Source organism: Drosophila miranda, assembly GCF_003369915.1.
Source record: "Drosophila miranda strain MSH22 chromosome Y unlocalized genomic scaffold, D.miranda_PacBio2.1 Contig_Y3_pilon, whole genome shotgun sequence".
NCBI classification, from domain to species: domain Eukaryota; kingdom Metazoa; phylum Arthropoda; class Insecta; order Diptera; family Drosophilidae; genus Drosophila; species Drosophila miranda.
In genome coordinates, this window is record NW_022881625.1 from 2,750,306 (window position 1) to 2,777,470 (window position 27,165).

Here is a 27,165-nt window from a genome sequence, read left to right on the forward strand (position 1 = left end):
TGCATCTGTCGTTTGTTGGTGTTGGCTGCTGCACTCGAGTGGCACTGGTCCGGCCACCCAACTGCATTGTCGTTGTGTGTTGGAGTTGGCGTCGATGCGTGATGGCAATGGTCCGAGTTATTGGCCGCATCCAAGTGGCGAACTGGTCCGGCCACCAGGATACGTTGTCGATTGTGTTTTTGTTGGCCGCATCCGAGTGGCTGCTGGTCCGGCCACCAGGATGCGTTGTCAGGTGTATTGGCCTGGCCTCCTCGGCCACCTTCGTCGTCGGTTTTAATTGCGATTTCTGAGTGGCTGCTGGTCCGGCCACCCAGATGAGGAGGTGTTCGTTTTGGCGTGTGATTAAATTTGTTTTTATTTGCAGGTGCTGTCGGCGTTTGATGTTGTTGCTGGCGACCCTTGTCTGATTTGTGTTGGCGTGAGAGGCGTTTGCAGGTGAGTATTTGTGTTTGTTGGCAGCCTCTCTCCTGTTTCCACTTCAATTGCAGGCGTCCGGCGGCTCAACACCAGGCCTCACATAATTGGCATGAGAGACGGGTGTGACCCGGTGGAGCGGCAACAGACGCCAGCACCTGCGTCGTCGTTGGAAATGGCAGCTGTTGGTTCGGAGTGGCGTGACGTCATTGTGATGGTCGGTGGCAGCTTCTTGATTGGCAGCTCTGTCTGGTGATTGGCAGGTAAGTGTGGATTTTGTGTGTTTTGGCCGTTTTTCGCGATGTCGTGTATTGACTGTTTTTATTGTGTTTTAGTGGCTGGCCCATTATGCCTCAAGAGAGTTGCAGGAGTGGCGAGGCAGCTGCTGGAGGGGCAGCTCTGTCGGTTTAATAGCAGGTGAGTATGTTTGTTGGTCATTTGCAGATTTTTGTTAATTGTGTTTAATTTTTGTCTATTTTCAGGTTTTATTGGCATTAAACTTCTGCAATTTGGCCGAATCAGTAGACGCCGTATAATCCGTCGCTTTCGAAGTCGCCACTGGATTGTCCATTTAGGAACCTACGTAGGTCATCGTAAGGCTCTTCATCGGTCCATTGGCTGTCGTCGTCCATGTCCATATCCGGCTCACTGTCCGATATAGCTACTGCTGCTGCTGTATTGGCTGCTGGTTGTGGTGGCGGCGGGTGTGTAGGTGGTGTTGTCTGTAGTGGCGGCATGGCTGCCAAGCCCCCGCCTCTAGCCTCTGTCAGGTTTGCGATCAGCGTGGCCATTGCTGCCAACCTTTCCTCCAGCATTTTGAGTTTAATGGCGCTCTCTTTTAGAAGTTTGGCACAGCTGCCATCGCACTGAGCTGCTGACCGCTGCTGCTGCTGGTGTTGGCGTGGCGTCGGGGCATCATTCGCGATCGGTTGCATCGGCTGGACCCTCTGGTGTTGGCGCCCCCTGGTCAATGGCTGGGGATGTTGGTCTCCATACCGATGCTGCTGCCGATGCTGCCGATCCGGTTGGTGTTGGCGTTGCTGCTGCGGATTTAGGAGTGGCTGTGGATGTGGCTGCTGCTGGCTACGTTGTATTGGCTGTTGTCGCTGTTGGATTGGCTGTGGCTGCTGATTGCGACGCTCCTCCTCCCTGGCGACCCTGTGGGCCACGAGCCGCTGCCTGGCTTCCTTGTAGGCGCTGCGGCCCGTGTAGGCGCTGATGTGCTGGCCTGCGTGGCCTGGCACGTTCGTGCTGCATGTCCAGATGTCCACCCGCGCATTTCATGCAGACAGCAGCGCGTCTACAATATGCGCGGGTGTGGCCAAACATCTGACATCGATGGCACTGGGCGGGGTCACGGGAGACTCCAAGTCTCTCAACCGTGACGGGCCTCCCACCCAGGCGTCGCAGCTTCAATACCTCGTATTGGCCACGGTCCATTGGCTGAATTGTTGAATTGGCGGCTGCGATTAAATCGATCGGTGTTCACCCTCACATACCGAACCGTGAACCCCTCGTTCAGCATACTGCTGCGAATCCAATCCGGCGGCGTGGAGTGGGAGAGTCCTCGGATGAGGATCCTCAAGCCACGTTCCTGGCTGGGCTGATGCCCGAATTCGCCGTGCCGGATGTCATTGTCGGTGGTAGTGGCAGGGGTGTTTGTGATGGTGATGGCGGTGGTGGTGTTGGTGTTTGTATTGGCGGGTGTATTTGTATTTGTAATTGCGTTGGCGTAATTATTTGTATTGATATTGTCAGTATTGTCTATGTGAATGGCTGGTGATTGTCTATGTATTGGCTGTTGTCGATGTTGGTGATGGCTGTGGGTCTGGCTATTTGCATTTATAGTAGTGGCAGAGGCTGGGGCAGGGGCATGTGTTGGCTGTGTAGATTGCGTCAGAGAGGCAGGAGCGGCAACTGTGTTGGTGTTGGCGGTTTTTGTTGTCCGTTTCTGCTGCGTTTGCTGTTGCTGCCGCAGCTGGTGCTGCCTCAGCTGCTCCTGGACAATGGCCTCCAGCTCCTCCATGGTTTGCCTCTTCTTCTTTGGCCTTTTGATTGGCGGTCGCTGCTGGTGATGGTGTTTGTCGTAGTATTGGTGCTGACTGGGCTATGGCTCGGATCGACCCGCTGCTCGAACTCGAACCAAGTTCGACTCGCAACGTGTTCGATCCGTTCGTGTGTGTGTGTGTGTGGCTTCCCGTTGGCCGTTTTGGCGCTCTGCTCCTGCGCGTCGGTTTGCCGGCTCTCCTCCGTCTTCTCCCTCTCCCGTTACTCTCGAACGGTTTTGTATGTCCGAGAGCGTGAGAGGCGGGAAAAGCGGCAGCGAGAGCGGCGTCCTATCGGCCTTTCCCTTTGCGTTTGGCGGGTTTTTTGGATTTGGCGGGGTTACGGGATTTGCAGTTTGTATTGGTGCTGCTGTTGCTGCTGATTTGATTGGGCTCGAGGGGGAGTGGCTGTGGCCGTGGATATATCGGCCATGGCAATGGCTGGGTACTCACTGGAATTGGCATTGGCTCGCTGCTCCTGTTGGCTGCAGCTGCCGTCGCTGTGGCGTCGGCGCTCTGCATTGGCTGGGGCGTTGGTGTTGGCGCCTGCGCCGAGGGCTCTGCTGCTGCTGTGTATTGGGTGTTGGTGTTGGTGTTGTTGGCTGCTGCTGCTGCTGCTAGGCGCTCTGCGGCGCTCTGCGCGTGCTGTGTCGTTGGTTGACTGTTGCATTCTCTGTATGGTGCTGTTGTTTGTGTGTTGGTCTGCTGCTGTTTTGTTTTTATTGGTCTCTTGTGTGTTGTGTATGTATTTATTGGCTTTTATTCACTGCTTTCTTCTATCAGTTTTCTTTTTGTTTGTGATGTGGACAAGCTTGTCATAGATGTTGGTGTGTGGAAAAGGCACGAGAAAAAAAAAAAAAAAAAAAAAAAAAAAATAAGAAGAAAAAAAAAAAAAAAGTATGCAGTCGAGATGGACTTGAGGGTGACGAGATGAGTGGGACGAGTTATGTGCTCTCACTGTCGCCTCCTCTCTCCCTCCTCGCCGTCGCCTCTTTCCTCTCTCCCCCTTCCCTTTCTCCTATTGTAGATGTGTCGAGGCAGATGTAGCTGTTTATGTTTCTGATTTGTGCTGTTTGTTTGTTGTTATGTGTTTCTTGTGTGTTCTTTGTGCTGTTTGTGTTGGCTGCTCTGTTGTCGGGGGATGGGATGGGATGGGAAGGGGAAAGTTTGCCTGCTCCCGTATAACCGCCCGGATACTTTCAACTTCCGGATCTTACGATCCGGGCGCGAGACGCTCCGAAGAGTCGACCGCATAGCATCTTGTGGGCGGTTGTAATGGCTTTATTGGGGCGTTTGGCAGAGTGGCGAAGGATGGCAGTGTTCATTTTATTCCTGCACATTTGGCATTTAGTGACGTTTGAAGTGGGTGGGGGGTGGGTGAGGAATTGGCTGCGCATAATTGCCGAAGTTGGCGGCCGAAAACACACTGGCATTGAGAAATGCAAGTTGAATTGGCTTTTTGTGTGTTATCGGCTCGGGGATTTTTCTAATTGGCGTGGTATTTTTGGGTCAATATTGGCGTTGCCACTTGTCAGGTATTGGAAAGGTAATTGTGCTATGTAACGAACCTTAAGAAGGTTCGCCTTTTTATATCTCCAGTTTCCCTTAAATATATCGTTACTTAGCCTTAAGAACAGAGAATGCATACGATAAATGTACCACCAATAAAGAAACTCATTCCCCATATCGTTTCGCCTACCGTTTCACGACAGCCAATCCCACATTCTCGTACCAACACATTACCCCCACCTCTAACGAAAAGCTCCCGAAGCACTGACAATTAGCCGGTAAGAACGCCCCCCACACCAACACATTGCCACGCGTTTAGCCATAAGCTCCCGAGACACGAACCGTTAGCCGGCGACAACTCCCCACCGGGCCAACACATTACCCCCACCTCTAAACTTAAGCTCCCGAAGCACAGACTAGCCGATAAGAACCCCCGCCCCTTCCCTTCGCGGCTTCGGGACGCTCCGCGAAGCGGCAGGCAATCCGAAGCCGACGAAGACGAAGACACGTAGATACTGATAAGTAAGAGATCGGCGGCAGAGAAGTTTTCACGAGCGCGCAAGCGCCGAGCAGACTTCACTTACGCGGAGACCCGGGCCGAGTATAGACGTTGTCCCGCGTGACAACTAAGATACAAGTTAAGAATCCTTCCGGGAACGTGACGAAACAACAAAAAAATATTCAATGTAACAAATTACCTGTATAACCAGCAAGCAAATAAATCATTATTGTAACGAGAACCAACCCCGTGTAAGTCATTTTTGGGGATCCAAACCCCTCCCCGGTCACCAACAACTACTCGCCAGCGAGCCACACTCACCTCCACTAACCCCCGATCAATCCTCGAAAACCCCCCCCCTCACGCAGGTGTGACACGCCCTGCGCCCCTCTCTCGACCCCCACATGTGTGACTCGCCCTGTGACCCCTCTTTCCCGACCCACGCAGGTGTGCCTCGCCCTGCGTCCGCCTCTCTCTCGACCCACGCGGGTGTGCCTAGCTCCGCGCCTTTCTTCTCGACCCTCACGTCCGCCCAGTAAGACGAGCCGACCCCCCTTTCGGAGTTCCTGCGAAGTACAAATGTCTTGTAGGAAGAGCCCTGGACAGGACTGAGCTTACCTCAGCCTGGAAGAGGAGACATTACAAGTGGCGCCCGAGCAGGGACCCGAAGGAAACTCTAACGAGGGGTTCGTGGATTAAAAACCCACGGCAGTCGGGAGTGCAAGAGACAGACCAAAAAAAAGAAGGGGGAAAGATAACCCCCCGCGTGTACGCCTACGTGCATACGCGGCCGAACGCTCGACCGCAGAAAAAAAACCCACCCCACTACCGCGGCGCGTAACGTGCTCAAATCCCCACAATTCTAACGGTGAGGATCGCGAACGAGTCTACGTACGTGTACTAAGTGACAGTGAAAAGAAAAGGGAACACAGTACCTCAAGATCCCGGACGCTGAACCAGTCCGTAGGAACAGCGACGCAACGACCAAGAGAAGCATGGAGCCCTATACGGGGGAACAATCAGGTGAATACGACGGGGACGAATTGATCGTTAATCCGGGGGTCAGCACCGGCTGGATCCACAAACGCCGCCGGGAAGAACTGGAAGCCTTCGCGGAAGAATTCGGGTTCGACCGCGAAGGGACAGTTGAGGACCTACGGAAAAGGTTCGCCACGCTGGTCGAAGGACCCCTCGAACAAGAGGCCTGGATTCGACTGGCGGAACTCGAACGGCAATACGCCAAACCACCGGGACGCGCAAAGTCGCCGCAACCCTCTACTTCCGGGCAGGCGGAGAGACGGAAGGCAGACCCCAAAAGCGGTCTGCAGATCCCTGGGGCCCCGAAGGCAGACCAACCGGCCCGCCCATCGTGGTGACCGCAGCCGTCCCCCCAAGACCCCCGTCCCCAGAAGTCCGCCCTCTCCCATGAGGAGGCTCCTCCCTGAAAGCGATAGACCCCGGGAGGTAACGACGCGTTGGAAGCCCATCGATACAGTCAAGCTGCCCAGATGGCGTAACGGATTAGGAGGTGGGGGATCCAATTCGACGGACAGGATGATCCGTTGTCTTTCATCGAGCTGTTGGAAGAGCGCGCGCTTTCGTACGGGATAGACACCAACCACTTGCCTCGAGCTATGGCGGAAATCCTTATCGACCGAGCCAACCGCTGGTTCCGCACCAGCAGGCTGCAAGGCGCCTCGTGGGCCAACTTCCGGCCAGAATTTTTGGCCTTTTTCCTCCCGCCGCGGTATTTTGAACAGTTAGAGGATCAGATCCGAGCCCGCAAGCAAGCGACGGGCGAGTCATTCAAGGACTTCATAATCGAGCTCAGGTTGCTCATGCACCACGCCGGGTACGATGATGCCCAAGAGCTCAACAGGATTTATGATAATACTCTGCCGGCATATCAACTGTACGTGCGAAGACACGAACTGCGAAGTTTGGCCCAACTAACGATGTTGGCTACGGAGTTCGAATCCATCCAAGAGCGGAATAACCCCACTGCTCCCACTGCCCCTCGGCCCGGCCCAAGATACACTAGACCGACGACGCACCAGACGCAAAACGAGGTCGAAGCAAACCGGACCTCCTTTCGGAAGCCCAATGGGACACGGCAGGACCGGCAAGGAGACCATCGTCAAACCGACCCGACACTCCAGCGCCGGAAGTCGCTCACCGCATCGCCAACCCACGGATGGCCTGTCGCCGCTGCGGCGAAGCCGGCCATGCCTCCCACAATTGCACCAACCCCTCTATCCTGTTCTGTTGGGAATGCGGTAAGCGAGGCGTAAGGACCATCGATTGCTGCCGCCAAGACTCGTCGGGAAACGACCAGCGTCCCCGACTGGCACGGGAACAGCCGGTAACGACGCCTCCCCAAACCCAGAACTAAGCCACCCACTACAGATACAGGACGGCCGGATAGTGGCGAGGGTGACGATAGGAGGACGGGCCACAGAGGCCACTGTGGATACCGGGGCGTCCCGGAGTTTCGTCAGCGCCAACCGGCAGCTCGGCAACGACGCCGGCCTCAGGGAAGCGTGCGTCCAGATCCGCCTGGCAGACGGGTCGGTACGCGAAGTAACGCAAATTCTGTTGGCGTTCGTTAAACTGGACAAGCGCGAGGTACAGATACCGCTCCTAGCGTTACCAAACATGCTAGAGCAGGTCATCGTGGGGATGGACTTCCTCTGCGCCATCGAAACAACGATACAGTGTGGTACCACCCTCCTCCAACTCCGCGACAGTCGCCTCGCGACAAATACACCGGTAGTTACCGCCAGCCAGGTGCACACCCCGGAACACGCGCCTACGAAACCCAAGGCGACGAACGATACGCCACGCAAACAAGGAATCAGGAACACGAAGCCCAGGACCCCGACGGAACGCCCTGACCCCAGGTCATCCAACCAGGGCAAAATCTCGGGTAAGGCAACAAGGGACGCGAACAGACCCACCAGGACCCCCGGTCCAACGTCCTCGACGAGTGGTGGAGAGCCCGGAGCAACGATCGAACCCCCACGGCGGCGACGATCGTCCAGCGGCCCAGCGCCGAATACAACGACCACGTTAGCCGCCCCGGCGAGCGAGCGCGGTAACGCAGCCCTTTCGATAACGGAAACTCCCACATCCGAAATCGTCCTTACTGCCCGAAGTTTTCCCAGCCGAGAACCGGGAATAGGAGCGACCGGGGCCCCGACGCGCCCGTGGCCGGAGATCAACTCATCAGCACCAACGCCACGGTGGGCTGCCGGAGCCACCCTCCCCGCGTCGCCGAAGGTTTCACAATAGCAGGCACCAGAGCGGAAATCTGCGTCACCCGAACGAGCCACTGGTCTAGTACTAGCGGCATCATCGAGACCCGCATGTTCGTGCATCACGCCGAATACGACACGACCCATGTATTCAGCCGGAGTCCCGAAAATGCCCTGCCTACACCCGAAACTACCCCGGGGGTCGCTAATATGAGGGAGTACCCTCGTGGGATCGAACCGCCAAGCGCGTTCGACATGACCATACTCCCCGAGGGCCGAGACCAGACCCCCGCTCCCGGAACCAGCCGGCTAAGCGAAGAGGAGCCAGAAAGGGTCCCCGACCCCTGGCCTCCCGACGTGGCGCCGCAAATCCAGGAATTCCTGGACGAAGAGCTGCCGAAGCTCGCAGGCCTCCGAGGGACCACGGACCTCACGGAGCACACGATAGTTATGAGGGACCAGCGTCCCATAAAGCAACGGTAATACCCAAAGAACCCGGCTATGCGTCGGATCATCGACGAGCAGGTCGACCAGCTGATAGCAGAAGGCCTGATCGAGCCCTCGCGAAGTCCCCACAGCGCCCCCATTGTCCTCGTCCATGTGTGTGGACTATCGACAACTAAACGAACATTCGATCCCGGACGCATACCCGTTGCCGAGGATCAACTATATACTGGAAAGACTCCAAAACGCGCGGTTCATCACCACGCTGGATCTGAAGAATGGATACTGGCAGATACCGATGGCTCATGACAGTAAGGAGGCCACGGCGTTCACGGTGCCCGGAAGAGGCCTCTATCAGTGGAAGGTAATGCCTTTCGGGTTACATTCCGCGGGAGCCACGTTCCAGCGTACCCTCGACACGGTCATCGGCGCAGACATGGAACCCTTCGCTTTCGCGTATCTGGACGACATCGTCATCGTCGGCAAGGATTTCGCGGAACATTTGCGCAACGTCAAGAGAGTCTTCTCGCGACTGCGCCGGGCCAATCTGCGGATCAACGCAGACAAATGCGTATTTTTTCCAGCGCCGCATAAAATACCTGGGTCACATGGTCAGCGCAGAAGGCATTCATACCGACCCTGACAAGATAGCGGCCATCAAAGACCTGAGACCGCCCAGTAACCTGAAGGAATTGCGGCAATGCATAGGCATGGCGGGCTGGTATCGTCGATTCGTCCCCAATTTCGCCACCATAGTGCAACAGATGTCATTGCTACTAAAGAAGGGGAGAGCATGGGCATGGGGACAGGAACATCAGGACTCCTTCGACGAACTCAAAGTGCGACTCACCACCGCCCCGGTGCTCGCCTGCCCGGACTTCAACGTCAAATTCTCCCTGCAGACCGACGCGAGCAACGTGGGTGTGGGCGCGGTCCTCACCCAAGAGATCGAAGGGAAGGAACGCGTCATCGCCTACATCAGCCGGCGCCTTAACAAGGCAGAGGAGAATTATTCGGCCACCGACAAGGAATGCCTATGGGCAATCCGGAAATTGCGCTGTTACTTGCAAGGATACCGGTTCGACGTGGTGACCGACCATCTCGCGCTGAAATGGCTAAACACCCTTGAGAGCCCTTACGGGAGAGTGGCGAGATGGGTGCTGGAGCTGCAGCAGTACCAATACGACGTACATTATCGGGCCGGCAACCAGAACGTGGTCGCCGACGCGCTCTCCAGGCATCCTTTGGAATCCCTTTCACGCGTCGAAGAAGAGGGCACGACCTGCCCGTGGCTCAGAAGAAGGATCCAACAAGTTCACGACGAGCCCCAAAAATACCCGGACTACACGTACGAAAACGTGCAGCTTTACCGAAACCTGGGGCACGGAGCCGACGATGACGACCACGTGCCGTGGAAGCTCTGTGTGCCCAAGGACTGCCGAGCGAGAGTCCTCCGCGAGTGCCACGACCAACCGACGGCAGGCCACCTCGGCGTACGAAAAACTATCACGAGGATATCCCAGAGGTATTATTGGCCGGGATTTTATCGCGACGTGAGGCGATATATCCGCGGTTGCGTGAGCTGCCAGAAGTTCAAGGCTACCCAACGCAAGCCAATGGGCAGGATGCTCACTCGCAAGGCCGAGGAACCCTTCGCCACCCTGTGCGCCGACTTCGTCGGACCGTTACCCCGATCCAAACGGGGGAACGCCATCCTGCTAGTTTTCTTTGACACCTTCTCCAAATGGGTCGAACTGGTGCCCGCTAAGAAGGCAACGACGGCTAGCCTCGAACGAGCTTTCAGGGAACGCATACTGAGTAGCTTCGGTGTTCCGAAGTTGTTTGTCTGTGACAACGGCACCCAGTTCACCAGTCGGTCGTTCAAGACCTTCCTGCACACCGCCGGCGTGGAACTCCAACACACCGCGCCCTATTGTCCGCAAGAGAACCCGACGGAAAGGGCAAACCGGACCGTGAAGACGATGATCGCCCAATTCGTGGACGATCACCAAAACACGTGGGACGAACTCTTGCCAGAAATGACGCTGGCGATCAACTCGAGCGTCTCGGAGACTACCGGTTTCAGCCCGGCATTCCACGTACACGGAAGAGAGCCCCGACTGCCCGTCGCCTTATACGACGAGGTCACGCCGGGGACGGGAAGCGCCCAGGAAACTCCTATGGGTAAGGCCGCCAGGCTAAAAGAAGTGTTCGCCATCGTCAGAAACAACATTCAAAGGGCCAGCCAAGAACAAGGGAGGCACTACAACCTTCGCCGACGACAGTGGCGTCCCACGATCGGTTCGCTAGTACTTCTACGGCAGCATCACCTCTCAAACGCCGCCGAAGGCTTCGCGGCAAAACTGGCCCCTAAATTTGACGGCCCCTATCGCGTGAAGGGTTTCCCGTCGCCAAACATCGTTCAGCTGCAGCACCCGAGCAGCCGGAAACGGAAGGTCGCCAACATCAACGATCTGAGAGAATTCCACGACCGCGAACCCGACGAACGTGCCGGGGAGGCGGACGACCCAGGTACCGCCGAACAAGCGCCGGACCACGACAGGGGCACCGGTACCGGCTGAAACGAAGGGAAAAGGGGGGAAGGGGCGCCCGTGCCGGGGAAAAACCCGAGCGAGGCAAGCGACGACTGCCCGGATCCCGAAAAGTACCGACACTAGGTCGACCGACGGCGTAGCCCGCGACAAGCGTCTCCGGCAGTCCGAGACCCCACCATCACCGATCAGTGCCATTACGCCACCACAGCCAAACGGTCGAATCGATCCCAACCCAAACGCATCCGAAGATAACACAAAACCACACAACATGAAGGACCTACTGATTTTCCTCACTCTGCTAACCTCGACGCGCGCGCTGTTCAAGTTGAATGACTACACTGACGCGGACTATATCCCAATAGCGGTGGCGTCCCCGTTTGGGCCATTTGGGCCAACCACGGATACCTGCACCACACTACGAACGTGACTTCATACGAAGATTACGTCGCCGAAACGGAACAAGCCGCGGAGCTGTTTAGCCTAGACCGGATGGCGCAAGTGATAGCAGCCGACCTGGACCACATCAAGAACCTGGTGGCCACGCTAAGGGTCCACCATCGGGGAACAAGGAGTATAAACCTGCTCGGAACAGCATTGAAGGTAGTGGCCGGAACGCCCGACTTCGACGACTGGGTGCAGGTCAAATTCCAACAAAAGCAGCTGGCGGAGTCCAGCCGTGGCCAAAACGAAATCAACTCCAGGATTCAAACCCGGATCAACGAGCTGACCCGCCTCGTGAACCACATCGCCAAGGAGGACAACGCCGACCGGGCCGAAGCCATAATAGCCCGGAACAGGATCATTATAACGGATCTGGAAGACCTCATCCTGGCCTTAACCCTTGCCAAGATCAACGTGATCAGCCCCGCCCTTCTGGACGGCGCTGACATTAAGGAATTGGGCGAGCAACACCTCGCTAACATCAGCCTAGTGGAGCTACTAGAAGTGTCAAATATTTGCGTCTTCCAGAGCGCAGACCTACTCCACTTTGTCATCAAGTTTCCCCAACCGAAGCTGGTCTGTAGGAAAATGCTTATTTTCCCGGTCCAACATCAGAACAAGATACTGGATTTCAGCGAGGGAGACATCGTGGCAGAATGCGGGCCCCAAACCCTTAGCATCGGGGATTGCGAAGCCACCATCGGCGCTACGGTTTGCAGAGAACGCGAGGGGATCACCTGCGCTCAGCAGATGGTGACCGGGTCCGTCGCGCACTGCGCGACTTCGCCCGGTCACTTGGATCCGATCGTCGTGGTGGACCACGGCACCATCATCGTCAACGACGCAAGGTTCACCGTTGTAGATGAGGCGGGGACCACCCAAGCAATCTCGGGATCGTACCTAGTTACGTACTCCCACCGGTCTCGTTTAACGGGACCTGGTACGTGAATCACCTCGGCGACTCCAAAAGAAAGGCGGTGGTACCGGCGATGACTCGAATAAACGTAACGGCACACAAGGAAAAGCTAAGCTTGCCGTTCCTAGGGGAGTTAAGCCTACAAAATTCAAACTACATCGACGACCTGAACGAGACGGTGACGATAAGGAGCGCCGCCTCCTATTTGTTCACCCTCGTCGTCGCCATCCCTCTCTGCGCCATCATCTGGGTGCTATACCGCCGCCTCAAATCCCAAGGCCTTCGGAACGAGCATACAGCACGAGACGTGGAGGCCGCCCCCCGTAACCCCCCGGCCAATGACGAACCGGCCAGAACAACAGAGACGGCGCACGGTACTGTTGCCCCCGGCAGAGCCTTCCCGCGGCGATACATGCCCAGAGGCCGGCCGAGCCCAGCGATAAGAGCTGGCCCTACACCTGGCCCATCGGCGCCCGAAATCCTATCGGCGCCCGCGTGCGATGCATAGCTGCGCTGCCCGTAAAACGAAAGTTACGAAGGGAAAAGACGACGAAAATGAAATATCCACAAAAAAAAACAAAAAAAAAATAAAGAAAGAACGAAACAAAAATATATAAATGTCAATTCGGCCGATTCATGCATTACACTCATTACACACATTCATAAACCCATGCCCCAAACGTCCATAATCGTCCCACGGATCCATTTACCATAGCTTAGATTACAGAATTGCAAGCCCGCTGACGCCGGCTCCCGTGAGTCGCGCTGTCAGCGGAGGGAAATGCATGACGTTAGAAATACAAGAAATAAGTCAGATTCCGAACGCCGAGCGAGCAAGGCGATTTTGATAAAACCCTACTATACCATAAACAAAACAATGTAAGTTTTCGTCACGCCCCCTGGGAGGCCCTAGAATTAAGAAGATTAATATAGATTAAATAGAAAATAGACACTCTCCCCCTCCCCGAACTCTACGCACCGAAGAACCAGCCATGAACGCCACCGAGAACACCCCAGCTAAGGCGCACCAGAGAGCCGCTGCATCAGCAGAGTCACCCGAAGTCGTAGACCTCACGGATTTCTCCGACGCCGAGGAACCGCAGTCCGCTGCCAAGGCGGACGAGGAAGCCGCCCCGAAGCCAGGAGTAGCCGAAGAACCCCACACCTCCGATGGGGACATGTACGCAGATATGGAGCTAGACGCCGACGAGGCAGGGGCAGCCGACCACGTGGGTTCCCGAGACAGCCCCCCGCTGTTCTCCCGCCGACCATCCGGGTTCCGTCGAGAGAACCTGTGGTCGCCGCCGCCGTATTAACGACGAGCCGCGCCCTGCTCCCCGGAGCCAGGGTCACCGTCATTCGAAGAGGAGTTCGAAGATGCCGGTTCTAGCCAGCACAGCTTCCCGGAACCAGAGACGCCATCATACGCGCCGATGTTCGAACAGAGTTTGAAGATGCCGTTCACCAGAGCCGCGATCCCCGCGCCGTGCATTACGCCCGAGAGGGCTGGAGCGTTACACACCGAAACCATACAACGCGTACTACGACGACGGGGAGAGAGAGGAGAACCCTACGTCGCAATCATAGCCGAACAGAGACCTTCACCACACGTCACGCCATGGTTACGCGTCACGCGTAACCGCCCCCCCGCACGCCGAAGCGCGACCGCCAACGCCCGCATCGGATCCTCCCCGATGCCCCAATCCCCCGAAGTCGCGCGCCACGCCCCCGCACGCCGACCGCCAACGCCCGCATCGGATCCTCCCCGATGCCCCAATCCCCCAGAAGAGTCAGCGGCAACCACACCAACGCACGCCGAAGCGCCCAACGCGGAGGCAGCGCAAGGCCCTCCCACTGAATGGCCCACCGGGGCTACAGAAGAGGGAAACGCCGCTTGGGTTCGACAAGCGGAGCTGACCGAACCGGAGGAGCAGTGGGAAACGGGGCCGGACAGCGGGTACCCCACCATGACCCTACGGAGGGTAAAACAACCCGTTGCGGAGGAGACGCGCGACCCCCAACTGGGAGTGGGAAGGACAAGACGAGTTGCTGGTGGACTGCGACTTGGATGAAATACTACGATTTCTTCAAGACGAATCTACGCGGGAGGGGCAAAGTCCAGCGGAATTCTCCCTGATCGAAGAGCTGAACCAGCCCACCCAGTGGGTAATCGCGCCGGCAGATTGGCAGGTGAACATCCCAGGCCGGGCCCTACCGGCGGGCCTCATCGAGGAGATACACCAGCGGCTGCTGGAAGCGGAGAGGCTCCGCTTCCGAAGCTGGTCCTGGGATCAGTGCTACCGGGTCCACAAGCGATCCCGGGCCGCGCCTGTCTGCGTCGACCTCCTCCCGGAAGAAAGGGGGGGGTGTAACGAACCTTAAGAAGGTTCGTCACAGCGCGCTACATCGCGGGATCGTCACCGCCTCATTTTTCCCCTTTTTATATCTCCAGTTTCCCTTAAATATATCGTTACTTAGCCTTAAGAACAGAGAATGCATACGATAAATGTACCACCAATAAAGAAACTCATTCCCCATATCGTTTCGCCTACCGTTTCACGACAGCCAATCCCACATTCTCGTACCAACACATTACCCCCGCCTCTAACGAAAAGCTCCCGAAGCACTGACAATTAGCCGGTAAGAACGCCCCCCACACCAACACATTGCCACGCGTTTAGCCATAAGCTCCCGAGACACGAATCGTTAGCCGGCGACAACTCCCCACCGGGCCAACACATTACCCCCACCACTAAACTTAAGCTCCCGAAGCACAGACTAGCCGATAAGAACCCCCGCCCCTTCCCTTCACGGCTTCGGGACGCTCCGCGAAGCGGCAGCCAATCCGAAGCCGACGAAGACGAAGACACGTAGATACTGATAAGTTAGAGATCGGCGGCAGCGAAGTTTTCCCGAGACCCGGGCCGAGTATAGACGTTGTCCCGCGTGACAATTAAGATACAAGTTAAGAATCCTTCCGGGAACGTGACGAAAAAACAAAAAAATATTCAATGTAACAAATTACCTGTTTAACCAGCAAGCAAATAAATCATTATTGTAACGAGAACCAACCCCGTGTAAGTCTTTTTGGGGATCCAAACCCCTCCCCGGTCACCAACAACTACTCGCCGGCGAGCCACACTCACCTCCACTAACCCCCGATCAATCCTCGAAACCCCCCCTCACGCAGGTGTGACACGCCCTGCGCCCCTCTCTCGACCCCCACAGGTGTGACTCGCCCTGTGACCACCCTTTCCCGACCCACGCAGGTGTGCCTCGCCCTGCGTCCGCCTCTCTCTCGACCCACGCGGGTGTGCCTCGCTTCGCGCCTTTCTTCTCGACCCTCACGTCCGCCCAGTAAGACGAGCCGACCCCCCCTTTCGGAGTTCCTGCGAAGTACAAATGTCTTGTAGGAAGACCCCTGGACAGGACTGAGCTTACCTCAGCCTGGAAGAGGAGACATTACAGCTAAAATAAATAGCTAAAATTAATTAAATTACATTACAGCTAGGGACAATCTATCTACAATTACTACAAATAAGGACTACAAAACTACAGAGATATATACAAGGTAAAGCAAACAATAATTACAATACATTTACACAACAATAAACATACTTAAATATCATTTATTTTTAACAGGAGGACAACTACAACAAAGCACCGGCCGGCATGGCAAACGCAATGCAGAACATTGCTCCGCATACCGGCCGGCTCCGCTGTCCCCCTGTGCAGGAATTAGTGGCACCAAATGAGATCTTTAGTGGCGATGGCTGGACTTGGAGATGGCGTGCATCGTGGGCAAAAGTTGGAGATGGCGAGTGGCTCTGGTCCGGCCGCCCACGCTGCATCTGTCGTTTGTTGGTGTTGGTTGCTGCACTCGAGTGGCACTGGTCCGGCCACCCAACTGCATTGTCGTTGTTCATCCCGAACGCAGGCTTCGTCTACAGCGAACGAAGGTTTGGCTTCACGCTGCGCGCTGGGTTCCTGCTGACGGGCCACGGATCGCTCAATGCATTTCTGCATGGAAGAAGCCTGTCTATGCGGCGCAGAACGCGAGGATTGGCAGCACTTCCTATGTGCTTGTCCCCTCTATGAAGACTTGCGAGACCTCGATGGACTTGGAGTGCAGTACACGGATGGCGACTGGACCTTCTCCGATGTGACGGCTTCTCAGGAGAGAATGCGGACTCTCGACGGGTTCGCCGGACTGGCGTTCTCCAGGCGACAGCAGCTGCTGAACGCGCAAGCGGCGCACGGGCTGGGTGGATTCCCTATCCAGGCCGGTCGGGGCTAAAAGGGAGGATCGAGCTGAGTCCTTAAGATCGGTACCACGGGTTGTGCAGTTCCAAGGCTGCACATTGAGGTCGGCCCCCTAGTGGGAGTATCGTGGTGGCTGTGGTTGATACCCAAACGTTACGCGGGGAGAGCCGCTAGGCTCCTCGTGGAGTTGCGCTCTCAACCGGGTGCCGAGACCCATAGATCGGAAGACGTGTTAGATACACCTCGCCCCTCACCAAGGGGGATTGTATGCCCGACCAGGATACTTTCAATTGGTACCGGAAGAGTCGCTATGTACATAGCTATAGCTTCTTTTTAGGGGCGCTAACTGGCGCATCGTACCAGGTTCCTGCGTATGTAGCGGTGGTGCGTGATGGCGTGATATATGTATATATATCGCACTAATCGAGGCTAAGCTGCAAATAAACATTAGACGCCGTGTTTGAAATCCCTCCCTGAGGAACCGCCACGTAAAATAAAGCTGAGAGATCAGATTCATTCTGTTGGCATTTGCATCGGTTTGTGATGCCAACGGATCGTATTATTGGCCGCATCCAGGTGGCGAACTGGTCCGGCCACCAGGATACGTTGTCGATTGTGTTGATTGGCCGCATCCAAGTGGCTCTGGTCCGGCCACCAGGATGCGTTGTCAGTTGTATTGGCCTGGCCTCCTCGGCCACGTTCATCGTCGGTTTGTAATGGCGTTTTGAGTGGCTGCTGGTCCGGCCACCCAGATGAGAAGGTGTTTGTTTTGGCGTGTGGTTTAATTTGTCTTTATTTGCAGGTGCCTGTCGTCGATTTGGATGTAGTTGCTGGCGACCCTTGTCTGGTTTGTGTTGGCGTGCAGACGTTTGCAGGTGAGTATTTGCGTATTGGCTGTCTGCTTCTCCCTCCTGTTTCTTCTTCTTTTGCAGCTCTGTCTGATAATTGGCAGGTAAGTGTGGATTTCATGTGCTTTTTTTTTTTTTTTTTTTTTTTTTTTTTTTTTTTTTTTTTTTTTTTTTTTTTTTTTTTTGTGATTTCATGTGTCTTTTTTCATTCAGTCGCGTCGCAGTCAATGTCGGACTCTGAATCCGATATGGCTGCTGCTGTATTGGCGGCGACTGATGGTATTGGCAGAGGGGCAGGAACTGCTGCTGCTGTTGGTTGGAGTGGGGGCATGGCTGTTGTGCCCTTGCCATTTGCTGCAGCCAATTTGGTGAGTTGCTCTGCCATCTGGTTAATCCTCCTTTCCAACTCTTTTATTTGCTGTTCGTATAATTGCAGATTTTGAGCGCAGCTGCCATCACACTGGACGTCTGGCCACTGCTGCTGCTGGTGTTGGCGTGGCGTCGGAGCATCATTCGCAATCGGCTGCATCGGCTGGACCCTCTGGTGTTGGCGCCCCCTGGTCGATGGCTGGGGATGTTGGTCGCCATACCGATGCTGCTGCCGATGCTGCCGATCCGGTTGGTGTTGGCGTTGCTGCTGCGGATTATGGAGTGGCTGTGGATGTGGCTGCTGCTGGCTACGTTGGATTGGCTGTTGTCGCTATTGGATTGGCTGTGGCTGCTGATTGCGACGCTCCTCCTCCCTGGCGACCCTGTGGGTCACGAGTCGCTGCCTGGCTGCCTTAATGGATGGGCATCCCTTGTATGAGCTGATGTGCTGGCCCTGGCAGTTGGCGCATTTGGGAGCGACGTTCCTTGGCTTGCTGCACTCCGTCGTCAGGTGTCCACCCGCGCATTTCATGCAGACAGCAGCTCGCCTACAGTATGCGCGGGTGTGGCCAAACACCTGACATCGATGGCACTGGGCGGGGTCACGGGAGACTCCAAGTCTCTCAACCGTGACGGGCCTCCCACCCAGGCGTCGCAGCTTCAATACCACGTATTGGCCACGGTCCGGTTTGGGGGCGATCTCAGCCTCAAAGAGGTGTAATTGGCGGCTGCGATCGAATCGATCGGTGATCACCCTTACAAACCGAACCGTGAACCCCTCGTTCAGCATACTGCTGCGAATCCAATCCGGCGGCATGGAGTGGGATAGTCCTCGGATGAGGATCCTCAAGCCACGTTCCTGGCTGGGCTGATGCCCGAACTCGCCGTGCCGGATGTCATCGTCGGTGGTAGTGGCAGGGGTGTTTGTGATGGTGATGGCGGTGGTGGTGTTGGTGTTTGTATTGGCAGTATTTTTTTTTTTTTTTTTTTTTTTTTTTTTTTTTTTTTGTCAGTATTTGTATTTGTATTGGCGTCATTATTATCTCTATTGTTAATTGTGGTATTAATTGTGGTGCCGTCCGTTTCTGCTGCTTCTGCTGTTGCTCCCTCAGCTCGTGCTGCCTCAGCTGCTCCTGGACAATAGCCTCTAGCTCCTCCATTGTCTGCCTTTTTTTCTTCAGCTTCCTAATTGGCGGCCGCTGCTGCCGCTGCTGGTGATGGCGGCCCCGTCGTCTAGCCTGCTTCCTCTCACCCTCACCCTCATCGTCACTCCCACTGTCGATGAGGCCGCGGCGTCGTTTTGGTGTTGGTGGGATTTGTTGTGATTGTGGTTGTGTAGTTGCTGCTGATTGCCGCTGTATTGGTGCAGGCTGGGCTATGGTTCGGATCGACCCGCTGCTCGAACTCGAACCAAGTTCGACACGCAACGGGTTCGATCCGGTCGTGTGTGTGGCTGCCCGTTGGCCGTTTTGGCGCTCTGCTCCTGCGCGCCCGCTCTCCGCCGTCTTCTCCCTCTCCCGTTACTCCCGAACTGTCCGAGAGTGTGAGAGGCGGGAAAAGTTGCGTCTTTTCGGCCTTTCCCTTTGTGTTTGGCGGGATTTTGTGATTTGGCGGGGTTGCGGGATTTGCACTTGATATTGGCGCTGCTGTTGCTGCTGATGTGATGGGGCTCGAGGGGGAGTGGCTGTGGCCGTGGATATATCGGCCATGGCAATGGCTGGGTACTCACTCGATGGATGGCTGTGGCGTCGGCGCTCTGCATTGGCTGGGGCGTTGGTGTTGGCGCCTGCGCCGAGGGCTCTGCTGCTGCTGCTGCTATTGGCGGTGTTGGTGTTGGTGTTGTTGGCTGCTGCTGCTGCTGCTAGGGCGCCTCTGCGGGCCGCTCTGCCGCCGTCGCTGTGTCGTCTGGTTGACCCTCGTCTGGCCATTCCTCTGGTCATGGCTGGCTGTTGGTTTGTGTGTTGCCGATCTGTTGCCTGTTTGTTGTTTTTAATTGAAAAGTCTCTTGTGTGTGTGTGTTTGTGTTTAATGTATTTATTGACACTTTTATTCTCTGTTTTCTCGTCTATCACAGTTATCTCTTTTTGGTTTGTGATGTGGACGGGAACAAAAGTTTGTCATAGATAGTAATGGGTGTGGTGGAGGATGGGCGGCACGGCAAGGCACGGCACACAACAGACACCACAAAAAGAACAGGGCAACACAGAAAAAACGTCAATTGCGACACGGCACAAAACAATCAAAAGCGACACGACACGAAACGGTTATGGCACGTCCGACGATCACAACCTCTCGAGCGGGTGGACGAGATGAGAGTGGCGGACGAGGTTCATGGTGGAACACTCATATGTCCACCAACTCCCATACTCTCCCCCTCAACTCGACCGGCCCGATCGCCGATCGTCATTTACCGGTGCTCTCACCCCCGGTTCCACTTTCACTCACCCCAATATTAAGTGAGATGAAAGTAGTCCGAAGGCAGCAGCACCGATAAGTAGGCAATGGAGAATTGGAGTTGCCGTTTGCTTTAGTGGCTGTCCGTGTTGTCGTTGGTTAATGGCTAGTGTTCTTGTGTGTTCTTTGTGCTGTGTGTATTGGCTGCTCTGTTGTAAGGGATGGGATGGGAAGGGGGGGATAGATGCCTGCTCCCGTATAACCGCCCGGATACTTTAAACTTCCGGATCTTACGATCCGGGCGCGAGACGCTCCGAAGAGTCGACCGCATAGCATCATATGGGCGGTTGAAATGGCTTTATTGGGGCGTTTGGCAGAGTGGCGGAGGTTGGCAGTGTTAATTTTGTTCCTGCTCAACTGCTATGGGTATGTATTGAAGTTTGAAATGGGTGGTGGTGAAAAGGGGAATGGCTGGGCGTAATTGCCGAAGTTGGCGACCGATAACACACTAGCATTGAGAAATGCAATTTGTAGTGACTTTTTGGTGTGTTATCGGCGCGGTATTTTCCTAATTGGCGTGGTATTTTTTTGGGTCATTAATGGCCTTGCCACTTTTCAGATATTGGGGAATGGGTGATAGTTGGGAAGGAAGAAGAAGAAAGAAAGGTAAATATGCTAAAATAAATAACTAAAATTAATTAAATTACATTACAGATAAGGACAATCTATCTACAATTACTACAAATAAGGACTACAAAACTACAGAGATATTGTAACGGACCTGCTTCTTGGCTCGCTGAGCGAGCCCCCAACGACAAATGATAAGACCTTCCTTTTCTTTAATCGAATTTCTCTTTATTCGTACTTATATTAGGACTTAGGGCTAGATGCTACAATTCAGCTTATCTATGGATCTCCACCACGCGTGGGCTCTCGTCAGGTGTGGCAGCGTTGAGGCTGAACCGCGGTTCCTCACACCCCCCTCTTTCTTCCCGTAGCGGAATACTCCCGTTTTCCGCGACCTTGCGACGGAGTGTGCTTTCCCCATTCAAACGGCCCCATTTTACGCGCGCTCCTTACTGTATCTGGGATCACGGGCGCCCTGGCGCCCTCTGGCGCCTTTGCTCGGGCGGCGCTGCCAGCCCTTGCAATTTTCTGGCTGGGGCCGAATCCCCGCCTATCGATAAGGTGTAGGGGCGTTTAGGCGATCCACTCGATATCTCTCCCCAGTAAGTATTTCACTTTTCTCTTTTTCGTCTTCTCTTTATTCATTTTCTTCCCGCGTGTTTCGCCCTTGTTTTTTTTCTTTTTTTTTCTTTTTGCTCTTTTTTTCCTTTCCCCTTTTTATACCCGATACTCAAAATGAGTATTGGGGTATATTAGATTTGTGGTAAAAGTGGATGTGTGTAACGTCCAGAAGGAATCGTTTCCGACCCCATAAAGTATATATATTCTTGATCAGCATCAATAGCCGAGTCGATTGAGCCCTGTCTGTCTGTCCGTCTGTCCGTCCTTCCGTCCGTCCGTCCGTCCGTCCGTCCGTCTGTCCGTCCGTCCGTCCCCTTCAGCGCCTAGTGCTCAAAGACTATAAGAGCTAGAGCAACGATGTTTTGGATCCAGACATCTGTGATATGTCACTGCTACAAAAATATTTCAAAACTTTGCCCCGCCCACTTCCACCCCCACAAAGGACGAAAATCTGTGGCATCCACATTTTTAAAGATACGATAAAACCAAAAATGCAGAATCGTAGAGGATGACTATATGTTCTAGAGTGTAAAATCTCAACCAGATCGTATAATTATTATAGCCAGAATCAAGAAAACAATTTCATTCTTTCCCCCTCGTTTTCCCTTACTTCTGTTCGCGGAACACCTCCGTGCGTGTGGCCGACATCGCAATGCGGTACCGGGTACCCGCTCGCTCACCAGCTTCTTCACCCTCCTACCCACGAGGCGAATCTGGGTCTGCGCGCGGACCACCGCCGCCGGCCACTCCTCCCGCGGGATCGCCGTCCAGTGGACCGTGGCTGCCGGTGCCGAGCTCTGCCGTTGCAGGGCCGGTCGCTTCGGTCCTGCACAGGGCTCCGGGCAGGAGGCCTGCCGCTTCAGAGCCGGGCGCTCGGCCGCCGTCGACCTCTCCGGTGCGGGCCACACCCACGGTCCGCGCTCCCACGCCTCGAGTTCCACCTCCGTCGGTGCTGTCGCCGTTTCCGCGGCCCGCGTCTCTGCTTCTGCCGCTGCCTCGGCCGTCGCCGTCTGGGCCGCCGTCGCCGTTTCCGCGGTCTGCGTCCCTGCTGCCGCCGTCGCCGCCTCTGCCGTTCGCATCGCCGCCTCCGCCGTCGCCGTGGCTGCCGCTGCTTCGGCCGTCGCCGTCGGACCGCCGTCGCCATTTCCGCGCCTGCGTCTCTGCTGTCACCTTCGCCGCTTCTGCAGTCCGCGTCGCTGCCTCCCGCGTCGCCATTGCTGCCTCCGCCGTCGCCGTGGCTGCCGCTGCTTCGGCCGTCGCCGTCGGGACCGCCGTCGCCGTCTGGGCCGCGCTCCTCCGTACTGGCGGCTCTTTCCGCCTGTCGCCGCCGCGCCTCCATCCGCTCGTCCTCCGCCGCCTGATGGCCCACGCCTTCTCCAGCACTTGGTGCATCCGGCGCTGCTCCTCCGGCGTCGCCTCCTGAAACCTCCGCCTCACCGCCTCGATTTTGTCGCGCAGGGTCAGCGGCCTTCCATTCCTCGTCTCCGGCTCGCCCCTTGCTGCCGTCTCCATCTGGCCTTCTCCTGAGCGGTTGGCGCGCGCGGGCCGTCGGTGCATATGACCTCGTCGTCGTCCTCCTCCTCCTCATCCGATGACACCGTCGGCGACACCGAGTCGTGCCCCGATGGCGCCGGTGAAACCAACGGCGAGGCCAGCAGTTGAAGGAACTGGGAGCCATCGCACCAATCCTCCTCGTCGCTACGCGAGAGCAGAGACGCCCGTCGCTGACGAGAAGTACCGGCGCGATAGCCCCCTTCTCCTACGATCGCCTGTTGCTCCTCCAGGAAGGCCCTAATATCCTCCATCTTCTTCCTGCCATCCTCGTGGTTGAGCCCGCGTTTCATCTCCATTTTTTTGTTCTTGCTGCTTTTCTTGCGTTCTTTCTGGTGATAATTACCTTCAAGTGTTCGCTGTTCCGTTTTCCACCCGCCTATATACACGCGTTGCATTGCCAATCGTTCCCTCTACCGGTGCCGGTGCTCCGTGTTTCGGTCTCTTCTGCCTGGTTCTAACGGTTGTTGCGTTTGTACTCATGGCCCTCAGCCTCGTCTCTCTGCCGGCCGCGCTCTCTAACGGCATCTTTCCCCTGGTTGTGTGAGTGCCGTCGCGCTCTCCGCTCTCTATCCGCCGCGTTTCTCTGTTGGCTCATGGATAACACTTTTCCATCTTTGATGGACCCACCCCCTTCCCGTTCATGATTATTTTGCTTTTTATTACCCCATTTTATTTTTGCTTATTCACAATTTTTATTTAGCCCTTTATTATTGTTTATTTTAATTGCTATTTAATGGATTAATGGATTGCTAATTATTTACTTTTAATCGTTATAAAAATTGCTATTTATTCTTACATGCCACCGCCGACCTGTCTTCTTCATCCCGTGCTGCTCGGACCCTCCTTGGCCTGGGTGAGTTCTCCCGACCCGGATGACTTTTACTCAATCCTTTCTCCCTTTCCAGCTCGCCCTCTGCCCTCAATGCGGGCCGCTTGCCGCGATTCCGCTCGTGAACAATGGGTCCTCCGACCCTCCGCCCGGGCTGGAATCTTGGGCTCACATCCCAGGGCAACTCCTATGCGCCACCGGCCGGACTCTTTTGACAGGTGTCTCCCTCACACAGTGGCTCGGACCCGAGGATCATCCGACTCCTCGCCCGGTAGTCCACGCATGAGCGGCACCCGTCGTTCCGGCCCGACGCTCGTAGTTGCCCCGTGAGTCCGCGTTGAGGCGTGAGCCTGGCCCCTGGGTTTTTCCTGGTCATCCACTGTCTTAGATTACACTCCCCGACCCTGGATTCGCCTCCCAGCTTTGGGTGACGCGTTTCCTGTTCAGGTTTGCTGAGCTTTTCCTCTTCTAGCTTTATTTGCCTTTCTTTTTACTAATTTTCGCTTTCCTGCGCGGCACCCTTCCCCAGTGTCCTGCGTGGCACTCTACCGTTCCTGGTCCTGCGTGACCCTTTAGGGCGACCTATTACAGCCATTCTCCTTCACCCCTGTGTCTCTCGCTCCTCGGGTTGGGGTTTCAGATCTCGTATGTGTGCCGTTCTCTTCTTCCTGTCGCCCTCCTTTCTTAGGTTGCAGATAACCGGGGATATAAAGTCCTCTATCTGGTATGGCCCATCGTACCTTGGTGCCAGCTTCGCGGCGAATCCCTCCGCTGCATTGGAAAGTGGTGCTGTTTGGCCCACACGACCTCTCCCACTTTGGGTCTCCACGGTCTTCTTCTCAGGTTGTAATGCCTGGCCTGATCCTGGGCTGCCCTTTCCAAGTTGCGTCGAACCAACTGAAACAGCTCCTTTAATTTCTTCGCATTTTCTTTCGGCGTCTCTGTGCCTTGTCCCGTGCCTACCGTCTCCTCGTCATATAGGCCTTTGGCAGCCGGGGTTCCTTTCCTTGCACCACGAACGCCGGTGAATATCCCGTTGTATCCGACACTCCCGAATTAATGGCCAGCATCAGCTCCGGCCATTTTTCATCCCAACACCTTTGATCACCCTCGGTGAACTGAGCTATCATGGTCTTTACCGTTCTGTTCGTTCGCTCTGTCGGATTCTCTTGCGGCGTGTATGGCGCCGTAAACTGGTGGCGAACTCCTAGCTGCTCCAGGAATCTTGTAAATGCCCTGCTTGCAAACTTCACCCCATTGTCCGTAATGAAGACTTTGGGCGTGCCAAAACGGGCTATTATGCGCTCTCGACAGTGCCTCTGCTGTGGCCTTCCTCAGCGCACCAACTCGGTCCACTTGGAGAATCGATCCACCAGCACCAACAGCATCGAGTTCCCATGTTTCGACCTCGGCAGAGGACCCACAAAGTCCGCGCATACCGTTGCCCATGGTTCTTTCGGCACCTGTGTCAACATTTCTCCTGCCGCTTGTAGCTGACTTGGCTTAAAGCGAAGACATAGTTCGCACTTCCGCACGTAGGCCCTCACGTCCCTGTACATCCCTGGCCAGTAATATCTTGCCGCCACCCGTGCCGCGGTTCTCCTTCCGCCGGCGTGGCCTGCTTCCGGGCTATCGTGGCTTTCCTTTAAAACCCTTTCTCGGCATATTTCGGCACACATAACTTCCACGAGGCGACTTCTTCGCTCCCTGCCCGGTGAGGAATGTGCCGGTACAAGTTTCCCCCCTTATCCACATAGTCGGGGTACTTCGGGATTCTTTTCTGATCTTTTCTACCATGCCCTCTAACCACTTGCAGGGCGGCTCGCCTACTGGTTGTGTTCCCTCCTCATTTCTTGTCCGACGGCCTCGCTCCTCCACCGGTTGTCGGAGAGTGCGTCGGCTACCACGTTGAGCTGTCCTTTCCTGTACGCGACTTCAAAGTCGTACTGCTGTAGCTCTAATGCCCATCTCGCCACTCTTCCCGACGGACTTTCTATGCTATTTAGCCATTTCAGAGCCATGTGGTCCGTGACCACCTTGAAGCGATATCCTTCCAAGTATGGCCTCAACCGGCGGATGGCCCATACAATGGCCAGACATTCTTTCTCGGTCGCCGAATAGTTCCTTTCGGGTCCATTTAGCGTCCTGCTAGCATATGATATTACCCGTTCGCCCCTTTCCGTCTCCTGCGTGAGAATCGCACCCAGCCCGTAATCACTGGCGTCTGTCTGCAGAATGAACTTCTTCGAGAAGTCGGGGCACGCCAGCACGGGTCCGCCACTAGTCGTCTTTTCACCTCCTCGAACGCTTCTTGCCGTTCTTGTGTCCAGACCCATTCCGTCTTCTTCTTGAGGAGCCCGGACAGGGGCTGCACGAGGGTGGCGAAGTCGGGCACTAACCTCCGGTACCATGAGGCCACTCCTAAGTACTGTCTCAGCTCCTTGACATTTGTCGGCGGTTTCAATTCGGCTATGGCTGCGACTTTCTCGGGGTCTGTACATATCCCCTCGCCGGTCACCTTGTGGCCTAGATACCGCAGCTCTTTCCTAAAGAACTCGCACTTGTCTGCGTTCAGCCGCAGGTTAGCCAAGCGCAGCCGTCGAAACACCTCTTTCAGGTTTCTTCGGTGTTCTTCCTCTGTTCGCCCGATGACCACTATGTCATCCTGGTACGCGAACGCGTGCGGCATCATTTCTGGCCCAATCACTTGGTGTTGTAGTGTAACCCAAACGGCATCACCTTCCATTGGTATAGCCCCTGTCCGGGCACCGTGAACGCCGTGATCGGCCGGCTGCTCTCGGCCAGGGGATCTGCCAATATCCATCCTTCAGATCTAGGCTACTTATGAATTTCGCTTCCCGCAGTTGATCGAGGATGTAATCGATCCTGGGCATTGGGTACGCGTCCTTTATTGATCTCGCGTTAACTTGACGAAAGTCCACGCACAATCTCCATTTGCCATTTTTTTTCTTTACCATCACTATAGGCGAACTGTAGGGCCCTTTGACGGCTCTATACATCCCATTTCTAATAGTTCGTCCACTTTCCGGTTAATCTCGGCCTGCATTTTGGGGTTCTTCGGGTAATATCTTTGCTTAATCGGTTGCGGGTCACTCATGGTGATTGTGTGCACCGCCACATTAGACACCCCTCGATCTTGGAAAATGCCTCTAACTCTCGGGCTAAGAATTCCTCCACTGGCTCTTCCCTCGCCCCCTCATTCTGCCTCATGCCCGCTGACACCCCTCAGGCGGCCACTCTTAGGGTCGTGTCCGATTCGTTGTCGGACTCCGGAGCCGTGTCTCCAGCTTCGGCCTTCGCCACGGACAGTCTTTCCTCCTGGTCTCCTCGTTCCCGATCTTGGGCAGGGATCACCACCCTGTGCCCTGCACAGGTCACCACTGCCCCGACCGCGCGGAGAAAATCCCATCCCAACACTAACTCATCAATCACACCCGGCAATACGAGTAGCACCATTGGGATCTCCTTATTCCCAAAGCATACCTTCGTTTCAATCTGGCACGTGACCTCCTGGCTATGGCCATCCGCCAACCTCACCCTTTTCCTTGCCGCCGCCTCCCGG

The 27,165-nt window shown here is 55.6% G+C and overlaps 1 protein-coding gene across 1 annotated transcript; it reads left to right on the forward strand.

The window, feature by feature from the left end:
- Window positions 1-12,834: 12,834 nt before the first annotated feature.
- LOC117194686 lies at window positions 12,835-13,515 on the forward strand. The gene is made up of 2 exons (XM_033399197.1): window positions 12,835-12,956; window positions 13,027-13,515. The coding sequence occupies exons 1-2, from the start codon at window positions 12,859-12,861 to the stop codon at window positions 13,391-13,393; spliced, it is 465 nt and encodes a 154-aa protein (XP_033255088.1). The 5' UTR covers window positions 12,835-12,858; the 3' UTR covers window positions 13,394-13,515.
- Window positions 13,516-27,165: the final 13,650 nt, after the last annotated feature.

What these genes read in the sequence shown, in the direction of transcription:
- LOC117194686 (XM_033399197.1), top strand. Translation starts at nt 12,859, where the DNA reads ATGCATGACGTTAGAAATACAAGAAATAAGTCAGATTCCGAACGCCGA. An exon ending in TATACCATAAACAAAACAAT is followed by an intron (nt 12,957 to 13,026) that starts GTAAGTTTTCGT and finishes AATAGAAAATAG; the next exon opens with ACACTCTCCCCCTCCCCGAA.